General features: G+C 38.3%; 1 protein-coding gene across 6 annotated transcripts in view; it reads left to right on the top strand.

The window, feature by feature from the left end:
* LOC121909074 (SPRY domain-containing SOCS box protein 4-like) overlaps positions 1-7896 on the top strand; it is a 79786-nt gene extending 71890 nt beyond the window's left edge. For all 6 annotated transcript variants that reach the window (XM_042429458.1, XM_042429459.1, XM_042429456.1 and 3 more), the window contains one exon: positions 7621-7896. In XM_042429458.1, the coding sequence (XP_042285392.1) occupies positions 7621-7748 (128 nt within the window). In that variant the 3' untranslated portion in view covers positions 7749-7896. The remainder of the gene's footprint in view (positions 1-7620) is intronic.
* The last annotated feature ends 4927 nt before the right edge of the window (positions 7897-12823 follow it).

Raw genomic sequence — 12823 nt, forward strand, 5'->3', positions numbered from 1 at the left:
AGCAGATGTAATGTGCAAAGCTGTAAACATTTATTTTCATCAGCCTGCTATAATGTGAGCTGTAGGAACATTTGTCTGCTGTATGACAAACCGATCAAACCAAACCCAGCTGTACTTTAACAGCCCATGTGGCAAAAACTGGACATCATTTGAAATGTTTGATTGATACTAGTGCTGATTTGATACCCAAGTTTCAGTTTTTTCAGTACCTTACTTTGAGGAATATAAACGTTTCATTTAAGAGGCCTCAGTTCTCACGTTAAATGCAGCCATACAGAACCTAAAGCCTAAATACAATACTTTGAAATTAGAAAAAAATGATGATTTAGAATGATCAGAAACTATAAATTTGACACTTTTAAATATTTGGTGCAGACAGACACATTTCGGTTGGCACCAAAAAAGTATTGAAATAAGAAACCAAGCCCTACATGTGTCTCTATTGGACCTATTTGTCCTTGAGTGAGCTCAAAGCCTCTATATATGCATAGCAGGGAAGTGTGTGTGTGCGTGTGTGTGTTTACTTTGCACATTGAGTCTTTTTCGATCTTTCTTTTTATCTGAGATATGTGTGAGTGTCAGTTTGATTTCCTGTATTCGTGACCTTGCATACGTGTGCACACTTTGTGCCACTTTTCTTTTTTCTACTTGTCAACATGTTTGCAGGGCAGGTTTGTGGATTTCCTTTGTGCAAATGTTTGTACTTTTATGTTCCTTTTACGTGTTTCAGTGTACCGGAAAACCTGCTGCGGCAGGTCGATAGTATGGCATTGGATCAGCAGAGAAAAAGCTTAGCATTTGTATAAAATATGGTCTCATTATTGAGCTGTGAGTAGTTTCAACCTTGAACTGTTTGATTACATTTGATGTACAGTCAAAAGTTTGGACACTCTTGCTCATTCAAGTAAATGGGAAGGTGTGTCCAAACTTTTGACTGGTACTGTATGTACACATGCATGTGAGCAGGCACTGGGGTTGTGCATTTGTCAGAATGTCACCCCTGTTGAACTATGAGAGCCCTGTAATTGCAGTTTTTTTTAAAATTCATTTTCATATTATATTGACTTTAATTAAAGGATTAAAGGATTACACGCTCCTCTACGGGTTCACAAAATTCATCAACCTCTTGGGCTTAGAAAACCCTTCCAAAACCAACCGGATAATGATAAAAACTGCACTGTCAAACGCACCTGTTTTTCTTTCTTTTGTTGACATTTTGGAGATAATGAAGCTTTCACCCAACAGCGATGATTTCTAATGTGGCAGAGAAGATCTGACCTTGGAGAGTATAAAAGAGGAAAAAGATAAAAAGAAGAATGTGAAAGAAGGGCAGGGAATAAAAGAGATGAATAGCAGAGAAGAAAGCAGGCAGAGGGGTTTCTTCTTTGGTGGAGGAGCAGCATTGCAGGAGGAAAGAGGAGAGAGGTGTACTGTTACAGATGAGCTGTGGCAAAAAGACTTGGGAAAAAGGAGAGGATCATGTTTTCCTGAGCCGTCCTTTCTACATTATATGTAACGTGTGTTTGTTAGCTTCTTCAGTTTTACACAACTCTGTATTTCCTCTGCAGTTTTTCTTTTAAACTCACTAATCGTCTGTCAGGCTTTATTTAGCTCCCTGCCCTCCCCTCAGGTCACTTTTTACATCCATCATAAAAGCGATGCCACCGTTGCCATTTTCACCCTCACTCCCATTATCATAGTCCACAGACAATAAATCCTGCTCTGCGCTGCTGTGCGCCGCATCTCATTATAGGCGTCATGTCACATTGTGTGCCCCTATTACTGCTTGTTCCCATCGTAGCGGAACTGGGGTCTCGATTCATATCCATATAAAATGTCTCATCAGGGAAGAAGTTCTTCACTAGCTGGAATCACTTCACACATGGTATCGATCTAATGTTGCCCACTAGCGCTTGTCAGGAAACCCTCTCACAAAATTCATAGAGGTCTTTGGGTTTATATGAAGGCGGCTTCATATAAATGGCTCCGAGCAGATTGTGAGGGAGGGGAGGGCTCGTCACTTAAGTGTTGCTGGTTTGATTCCCAACATGTGCTTGAAGAAAGGCTCAGAAGAGGGGAGCAAGCGCTTAATGATTCTTGTTTGTGATCTTTTTTTCTAGATGTTTAGTGCCGTAATTGCCCAATTTTCCCACAGGGGTTGTTCAGGAATCATCTCTCTGTTCAGCTAACAATTTCTAATTCAGCTCTGGAGAGTTCAGTGAAGAATAACACGCTAAAACCTTATCTGACTTGATAAAACTCTGCACTGAAAGCCTATTTTGATAGCCAGTAACGTATTTTTGCCAGCAAAAAAGAGCTATTACAGTCTGACGACACTTTAATCTACAATAGCTCCACTGTGAAAGAACAATGTTGCAGCAATTTTCATAAGTTTAAGAGCTTGACTAAATAATCACAGCTCTGCAGCCTGATCATCTCTATCTGATGATTTTTTTTTTTTTACCAAAGATGACATACAGTCCTGCAGCATTTTGAAGCTTAATTCTTCTTAATGCACTGAATGTGCAATGACGCAGAGGTAAATGACCTACTGTATATTATCCACATTCTCATTAGCTTCTCTTACCACTTGAGGACATGCTGATAGTGTAAAACAATATATAAAAAATGTGTCATTAAGAATGAAATTCTATCGTTAATGCATTGAATATTCCAATAGAAGTTATTAAGCCCAGCTAATTACTTGTATAATGCAATACAAGGTCATTATACTCATCTGGAGGGCAGTGAATGATTCATGTGGAGATGATTGCAATTTATAACAAATAGCAGTTATTGGACTACCTGGAGCTAGAATAATATTACACACAGACTCCTGGATAATGCTTTCTCTGGAGCCCATTTGATGCATTACACTGTAACGTAACACATGTGTAAAGCACATAAAAGATGCGACAAGCTTTTATAATGTATTATGATGTCTTATAACAACAGCCTGAGGTACTGCATGTATGATCTCAGTGATTTACATGATTAAACAGTTGCCATGGCCATCATGCTTTCCGCTCACACAATGGTGGCAGATTTATAACCTGAAATTCCTAATCATTTTTTTGAAATAGGAACTATTTTAATGACATATTTTTTCTCAGTAACTGTAACCAATTACCATTGCATTTATTTTGTAAGTTAATTTTATAATGCTGTTACATGTAACTAGTTACTCCACAGCACTGGCCTTCAGAACATCCTGCCCTTAATTCACTATGATAAAGGCCTATAGAAAGTATGATACATTAGATAATCATTAGAATTCATTATGCAGGTATTAATAATGCATTATACAGTAGATATGGGCTTCACAGAAAGTACTCCTTATACTTGACATTATCTGGCAGGTCATTTAGAGATAGAAATACCTCCTCTGTGAGGTGCGATTTCTTTCTTTTATTCTAGTAGAAGAGGTTAATTAGGTCTCTATTTAGGTTGTACAGACTTTGGGATACAGCTAGTGAATTTTTACTGTTTATGTCGACTTTTCAGTTTTACTATTTTAAGTTTTTTCTCCAGAGGGGAACAAAGAGACAGAGAGTTGACAGTGACTCCTTCCTCTTAGCAACCACAGTGATGTCTACTGAAATTGTCTCCACATAACTGAGCACTAAAGAGCTGACGAGCATACTCAAATTAATTGGATTTGGTACAAAATTGCTCCCCTTGATAGGTACATGCACATGTCACACACATACCCGTACACACACACACACACACACATGGCTCACTTGTTTTAGTCACAATTACCTCAAATGGATATTTTCTGTTGCAGTCTTCTGCGGTTTCAGTTGACCCTTCCAGTGAAATAGCTGTTTTTCTCTGTAAGTCGGCAGAACAAATGAGTATTTTTCTGTAAAGCAGCTAATGAGCCAAATGTGCGTGTAGGAAAATATGGCTCATTTTGTTTGTGTGTCTGTATAAACATCATGTGTTCGTGGTGTTGCAGCATGCATACTTATATGCGTGTAATTTTTGGTCTTTAAACATCATATTGCCACAAAAAAAAGACATTTTCCTGACTTTTGTGCAAGTCTAGGTTGGATTCTACAAAAAAATACAATAAATATTTCAAATAAACAAATGTTTTTGTCCAGAACAATGAACAACTGATCAATATTCTGCTCTCGTAGCAAAAAGAAGACATTAGCCAATCAGAGGCAGGTGTCAGTACAGTAAACACTTTTTGTATCATCAGCCAGGGTGGCAGTAAAGCCAGCTTAGCATCACTGTTTATTTCTGTTGACTCTATATTTAGGGTGGTAATGAGGGCTTGTAGTGTTGTTTACAAGCCTTTATATTGTAACTACACTTACTATTAACCTGAACCTGTGTGAGCTGTGCTTTATTCCGTATATGTTGATACATGTTAGAGCTGAAATGATAGTTGATTAATTGAAGCCAATCTTAGCCTCTCAAATGTTTTTATTCTGTCAGTTAATGTCATTGTAAAATCAATACTTGGTGAAACTGTGGCATTTTTATAGACTAAATGAATCATTGATTTGTTAAAAAATAATCAACATATGAGTTGAAAGTTCGAGCCCTTGTGTATGTGCATCTATAAGTGCACAGATGCTGCCCTTTACACACAAATGACTCGCTCTGTGTGAATCACTTATCTGCTTCTCACTGTATCTGATGTTGATGCCACTCAGCCACCACACAACATCATTCATCTACTGTGTATCCTATTAATATGATGAGAGCACCTCTCATAATGGCGGAGTAATTGAGAGTCAAGCGGAGGTCAAACTAAAACCCGACACGGCGCTTGTGTCACTGTGACTGCACAAGTGAAGAAGTGTGTTTTCTGTGAGTGTGGATGAACATTGATGTGAGTGTGCACACTGACAGTCACGCTGAGGTGGATGTATGTGTTGTGTGTGTGTTTGTGTGTGTGTGTGGAGGCTGAGGTGTCCTCTGTCCTGTTGGTTTAACCTTGAACACACACACAGCAGCTACAGAAGCAGGTGGTTAAGGGCGTCCAGAATTACAACGGGTGATTGCAGTGTGTGTTTTTTTTACTAAACAAGGACAGAAGGAAGTTACAATTACAAAAATGTTGAGGGAAAGAATAAAAAGTACTGCTGTTGAAATCAGCAGACTGTCACAGAACAATTTAACAGCATCATTAGTGGTGTTTTAGTAGATTTCAGTGATATATAATTGTTTTCTCCCCTTGTGGAGGCAGACAGACTATCTGTGCATGACTCATACAACAGGTCTGGACCACTTGTGAATTAACCAGAGAGAAAATTCTGAGAAATTTGTTCTCTTAAATCACTCACCACTTAAGAACAAATGTTTGCAGACCCTTTTCCTTCTTTACCCTGCGTCTCTACTCCCGTTTGAATCCACCTTTTCCGTCCCTCCTCTCTATTTTTCACCATTTTTTTCTCTCCATCTCCCCCCTCGTTTCCATCTGAATGACTGCCGTTACTGTTCTGCCCCATTTCCCTGCGTGTTCCTCCAGTCCGTGTACTGATGGTCGGGTCCCATTGTGTTGGTGGGGGTCACTAAGTTCAAAGGCTGTTGCATGTATGGTGCAGAAAGCCATGTGTGTATACAGTACAGTTTGTTTCCTTAGGTGGAAGGGGTTTGGGGAGGGGTAACGTGTCCCTCTCCTCCCTCACACTCTGCTGTGCTGTGTAATTAGGTCAATCAGACACGGTCATTACTATTAATTGAAACTGATGATACTATAAAATCCATGTGGAGGAAGCTACCAGGCCAAGTTGTTAACGCCCAATGAAGGGAGAAGGACAAAGACTTGATAACTGACATTCAATGAGTAACTTCATGTTTGCAGTTTGTGTTTATTTATTGTTTATTGTCTAGTTTTGATTGAAGAAACCTGAATATCAGACCTTCCACATTAACAAATCATATCAGACATCACAAGACCCAGACCATCATCAAAATCTTATCAACTTATCCAGATTTCAGCCATGTTCTCCTACAAATAGGCAAAGCTTCATGTACAACTATCAAACTTTGTTGCCAGATGAAACACTGACATTAAGGGGAATCAGTAATGGTCAACATCAGTCACATTTTTCAATGATTCTCACTGTTACAGGCCTTGTTTGAGTGTTGGTTGTTGAAATAGTGAAGAAAAGAACTTGACTGATGCTGTAGTTTTGAGACAGATATTGATATTTTGGAGTTGATATTTGAACATTTGAATGTTTCTAAATTAAATCAGACGTTTCTGAACTGCAATTTTTAGAAACCTATCTGCCAGCGTAGACAAATACTGATGTATCTGTGAAGTGTTGGAGTTCAAAAGTATTTTATTGCAATCAAATCCTTTCAAATCCCTTTTTGAATCTAACTGGATTTGGCTTTCAGCATTTGCAAGTAACAAAGTGATAAATAACTAAAACTCAAAGATGCCATTGATATGAAACAACAGTTTTGATTGGCTGCCTAATCAATGTTTACAACCTGAAAACAAGCTTAACAGCATGCTGATCAATCTGACACATTAAAATAACGGGTGTAGTTTACTTTTAGCTACTTGCAGACGTAGAAATGATTACTTTATGAACTTGGAATATCAAGATGATATACATGATGGTTTAACTGGAACATTCTCCTGAAATTGACGTAACAGAGACAAACAGACTGTAGAGAAGAGTCTGTTGGTCTTGTTGAGCTACAAAAACTCGACCATTGTTCACTCGTGGTCAGAGACTGCTGTTGGAGTGTGATGTTTTTTCCCCCCTTACAAACGATCACAGCGGCCTGAAGAGAACACGTTAAGCAGACAACAGTCAATTTTGGTATTTTGCCAACGGGGAATTTGATCCAAAATGAAACCAGCAATCAGAACCTGACCATATATCTGCCATAAGCTAAAATTGTCAGATATATCAGCCATGCCTTTATATTGGCAGATACATTTAGTCAATAGTTTTTGTGGTTTACTTTTTTATGATAATGTAGATTTGTGAGTTTTGTAGATACCAATTACTGAAAGATTCACAGAGTAGAAACTATGAGACAACAACAAGACAATTCAGACAGGCTTGTTCCAAAGCACTGAGCTGCCTCCTCCTGCAGTGTGTGTCTGTGTGTGTGTGTCCTGCAGCTCAGACCACAGCCTCCTGTATCAGTTACCTCCTTCACCCTCACGTTACGATGAAGGTCAGTGGAAAGGCTGACGAGGAAGTGGCAGTGTAGAGGGAACAACCTTAGATTTACAACAAACTTTACTCTTCAAACTATGATACATTTCTTTTATCTAACAATCCAACTGAATGTGAAAATAAATGTTTCAGATGGATATACGGTGACAGATGGTGTATGTGTCTGTATCAGCTATTAAGAACAGGTGTCAGTGGTGGTGTGTTTGTGTGTGTGTGTGAGTGAGTGAGGAGAAGGAGTTGTAAATATTTAAAGGTGTGCAGCATCACTCTCTCCACCCCTCTACTCCTATCTCTCATTCATTCATGCATAACAAATATTAAGATGTATTATGCATGTATAAAAGGCAGAGGTAAACATACAGGTAAATGGATACATGCCCAAACAGTCAAAAGTTTGTTCTCAAGTCATGTGAGGCTTGGATCTAATGTGTTCTCTCTCTGTCCCTCTCCTCAGCCGAGCCTCTGCCTCTGATGGACTTGTGTCGGCGTGCGGCCCGTCTGGCGCTGGGTCGGGAGCGGCTTCAGGAGATCGAGAGCCTCCCTCTGCCCCAGTCCCTCAAAAATTACCTCCAATACCAGTGACTGACACCAGCAGAGCCGACTGCCAGTGCAAGGACACAAACCCGACCACCAGAGAGTCTAAAGATGAATGGATGAAAGAAATTGATTAAACAAAGAGGGGGATGATGAAAGCAGGAAGAACGTCCACACTGAGGGCACCACAGCTCTAGAAAAGACAAACCAAGGATAGGACAGCATCTTTTGGATTTCGAGCTGCTTTTTCATTCGTTTTGGACTTGAAATAAATTATTGATGATGGTATCCCATCAGTGTCTCTCTCATCCTGAAAGAAAACCCATTCTCTTGACTTCACAGTGTGGTTACGTGGTGAAAGAGGTGGTGGCAAGTCAACCACCGCCACCTAGTGTTGAGAATGAAAAACTGCGCTGAGAAAGCACACTAATCCTATCCCTGGAGGCCTTTATGACATACAGTCAGTGACCATATCATTGCTGTTGGATACTATTGTGTGTACCTGTGGTCTCCACATGCAGAGCCTGGATGTCCAAGAGGATTTTAGCACTAATGTTGTTTTTTATCTAACCGACTCTGGGCCCGACCAAAAGCTCACACTGCATACAGAGTAGATTGAAATGTGTGTATGCAAAGTTTAGTATGCAGACATTTAATGATAGTTCAGCCCTTTTCAGACATGTAACATTGCTGCTAATCTACCTGATAAACGTCTTTTTGTCATTCAGATTTGGGTGTCTGTTACGTTAATGTTCATAATGCTTGCATGATGGGGCTGCTGCTAAACAGCAGTGAGTTAAAAAGTAATAATGTGAAGGAAGAAGACTCTGTGACAGGCTACATAAGTGATGGATTTTTAAAACTTATTTTGCTTTGAAGTCTTAATTAATAACCATCGTCAGCGAGAGGGGAAACTCAGCACTCATCAATTTCCTAATTTATTAGTTAAGTTCATAAAATGTATTTTACTGCTCACTTTATAATGTCCCACAGTGCACAACAATAGAAAGGCAAGACATTAAGTTATGTAAAGTATTGGCTGGATTTATATCCTTTCATCCCTGCAGTTGGCATGAATGATTTTATGGAGAAAGACTGCCATCTGATGATTACTGCTACTTTTAATGTTTGTTTTTTTAAACCTCTTTTTCAACTGCACCACGAGGGGTAAAATATTGTTATAGACTGATCTGACAAAAGAAGAATCACATCTTAAAATTGGCAGGTGGTTTGGATGGTTTTTTTAAACCGATTTCTTTTTGTTTTGTGTGCGTGTGTGTAAGAAATTAATTAAATTAAGTGATACAGTTATAGCAGTGCTCTTAATCAAGGGTATAAGAAACCCATTTAATCTCGTCGTATGCTGCTGTAGCCTTCACGTTAATATGAAAACAACATTCAATTCAGAGTTTAGCCACTCTGGAAGTGTTACTAGTTACAAGTCTATCTTAAAACAATAGTAAGGTGTGCACATAAACATTGCAAGAAGTTTTTAATCATTCCCTCTGTTCATACTGGACATTAAAATATTCTATCCTAATGTGCTTTCGATGTAAGTGATGGGGGACAAAATCCACAGTTCTTGTTTTGTGTTTATCTGAAGCCAGTTTGAGGCTTCAGCAGGCTGTTAAATCAACTGGATATCTTCCAAAGTTACAGTGTCTTCAGGGCAAAATTCCCTCTATGTATAACTGTCCCTCCACCTCAGTTAAGCATGGAAACACTGTCCATGCAAACACAGAGAGAATTTTGGAAGATCCCCATTTGAGTTGATTATCTCAGCCTGCTGAAGTCTCATATTAGCTTTTTACACAAAACAAGGACAGTGGATTTTGTCCCCCATTAGTCACGTTGTAAGTGCTTCAGGAAGAGATATTTTAATGGCCTTACAGCAAGAAAAACCTGTTTCAGTGTCCATATGGACACCTGACTGTTGTTTTAAGACTTTAAAAATTTCCTTTAAGGTGACGACATGAAAAAAATTTCAATCACATTTATGTTCCTCTTTTAACGAGCTGCATGTCTGAAAGGGGCTTTGTTAAAGAAACAAACAGCAGAAAACTGCTTGCCGTTTAAAGTTGCACTGAGAAGCATTTCCTCACAGGACACTAAATGTATTTTGATCATGACCAAAGTATTTCATACATGGGGTATATATTTAGGAATGTGTGTGTTGGAGCTGCAGGTTGTGGCCCAGCACAGTGTAAGTAGTGCTATCATGCTGTTGGCAGTCCAGGACAGTAAGAGGAGCCTCACCTGCTGTTGTAGCAACCTGCTGTAGCTCACTGGTACCAGAGAGAGTCTGTCTGCTCTCTGCACAACTGTCTTAAAGACCACAAACAAACAGACTAACAGGACCAGAGCAGATCTACTCTCACTGGATCTATAATAAAGGCTGTAGTGGGACGTAGGAATATTACTGCTACTGCAGCGGCGGAGCAGATAGAGGATGACCAATACAAACATAAACACACACACACATGCACACACACACACACATACTGTAGACCAATCATGTTATATTTCCTAAAAAAAAAAAAAAAAAAAAGGCTTTAGTCACTTTTTTTTACTTCTGAGTTTGTATTCTTCATCATTATTATTATTATTATTATTAATATTATTGTGAGTGTGGAGTCTGATTCTGATGATGGTAGGATGATGATGATGTTTATTTATCACAAGCTAGTTCTACGTTTGTTTTTTTAAGTGATCGTTGATGGTTACATTCAGGTAAATTTAATACAAAGATGCTGGTGATGAAGGGAGAGAGAAATCAAAACTTGTTTCTTCAATGCTGCTTTTATTATTATTATTACAATTATTATTATTATTATTATTATTATTATTATTATTTGTGATGGCGCTGGTCTTGCCTCCTGTTTCCATCAGTTAGGATGGGGAGAGAAGGGCCATTCAGAAAAGTAGTAGAATGTATGGACGGATGGTGCAGTTGAGATATGAAATGTGAATAAAAGCCAAGTGAATTTGAAAAATATGTCTGTAAAATATTCTTTGTGTCTCTTTCCCAACAAACTCTCTTGCATGGAAAATCAAACCCATGACTCATTTTGTGTCCAAAAACATCAGCCTGTGATTTTTAGGAATGCTGACTGAAATATACGCGTTAAAGCCATCCAAAAAACATCTGACGCTTAAAAAAAAACAAAAAAAAAACTGCAGTAAGATTGTGCAACCAGAGATGAGACTCTTGCAGCATTAATTGTGTCTGTGGGAGCCTTTAATCTTCCCAGCGAGGCCTTAGCGAGCAAAATCGGGCTGTAAAGTATTTGGCTGTGTGTTCTGCCTTTTGTCAAGTGTGCTGTTTCCCCTTCAGAAAGTAAACAGCTAATTCAGAGCTCATCAGCTCCTGCAGCTGTAAATACAGCTCACACTCTCACACTCAGCCAGAGAGCTATTGATGCGCTCAGAGTCCAAAGTAAAAACAGCAGGGCAGCACAGAGTGAGAACATCAGTGAGGCTTGACGAGGTTTCAGGCTTCATGTTTCCTCTCTGCACGATGTGGGATCAGACTTTCACTAAAGCCTCATCAGGTCTGGCTCAATGTAGTATCTCATCACACAGAGGACTGCTGCTGTTTCATACATCAATAACAGACAGACGCACAGTTTAGCAGGACCAGAGTCTCTGAATAAACATGTAGACTAGTGTAAACACACTCCATGTTTGTTTATCGTCTTACTTGCACACACTGACATGAATACTCAGAGGAATATGTGGTGCAGGCAGCCAAACTTTGATAAGGCTACACACACACACACACACACACAGCAGAGGACCTAGTGATTTACTGATGACAGATAACAATAAATAAAAAAGCTTATTGATGTTGCAGTTTAAAGGTGCATTTTACTTATTTCATCATGGTGGCTTCACCTGTCTGCATTTTACATATACTGTTGCATTTTTGCTGCAACTAAGGACCATTTTCATTATTGATTAAAATGACAATTATTTTCTTGATTTGTACATTTTTTTGTTATCTATCTAAAGTAATAATAATGATAAGAAGCAAATGTTCATGTTTGAGAGGCTGGAACCAGAGACTGGTTGGCTTTTGGCTTCAAAAAATGACTTAAATAACTGACATTATAAAAACATTAAATAAACTAAATGTCTACACGGGCTAAATTTGATGTTAAATTAACTAAATTTCTGTCGATCGACTAATCGGCTCATACTTTCAGCTATATTTCTATGTTTATTCTGTCCAGTGCATAACTGATCCTTTCTCTCCATATATCATCATATATATCCATATAAATCATCTAATACAGTTAATCCAAATATTAAACTCAAGTTCAAAAACAGACCTTGGAAACAGAACTTGGATTTTGTGGGGCTGCAACTAATAATTGTTGTTCCCGTTATCAATTAATCTGTCGATTATTTTCACAATTAATCGATTAGTACTTTGGTCCATAAAATGTCAGAAAATCGTGAAAACAATTGATCTCTGTTTCTCAAAGCCCAAGGTGCAACCTCAAATATGTTGTTTTGTCCCAAACAAAAGTCCATAAACCAAAGATATGCAGTTTACTATCATACAGAGGACTAAATAAGCCAGAAAATATTCACATTAAGAAGCTGGAACAAGTAAATTTTTGTATTTTTTTCTTAAAAAAATAACTCAAAACAATTATTTGATTATCCAAATAGCTGGCTATTAATTTTCTGTCAATCGACTAATTGATTAATTGACTGATTGTTGCAGCTTTACTTGTATTGTATCTACTAATGGACATTACTAACAAGAAGTATTTCAGCATATCAGTAAAATCAATGTGTGGAAAATGAACCCCCAACCAGATAACTCTCCAACAATAACTACATAAAAGTACAGTAAACATTCAGCTCACAGACTCCAGAAAATAGTTTGAAAGAGGATAAACCATCTCTAATAACTTTGGTTTAGAGTTTTACTTTTACAAATCTTTCTGGCTAAATAATGATTTAGGGAAAAGTTAAGAGTAAACAGCAGCAATCTTCTTCAGTATTTTGCCTTTCTGTCATCAGTTTTGACATAAAAAATATGTTGTTCAGGAGACGTGACTGAACTCACTGAACTGATGTACTGAGAGAAACGAACATTACTAGTTGCCAAG

The sequence above is a fragment of the Thunnus maccoyii genome, chromosome 12, assembly GCF_910596095.1.
Source record: "Thunnus maccoyii chromosome 12, fThuMac1.1, whole genome shotgun sequence".
In the NCBI taxonomy this organism is placed as follows: Eukaryota; Metazoa; Chordata; class Actinopteri; order Scombriformes; family Scombridae; genus Thunnus; species Thunnus maccoyii.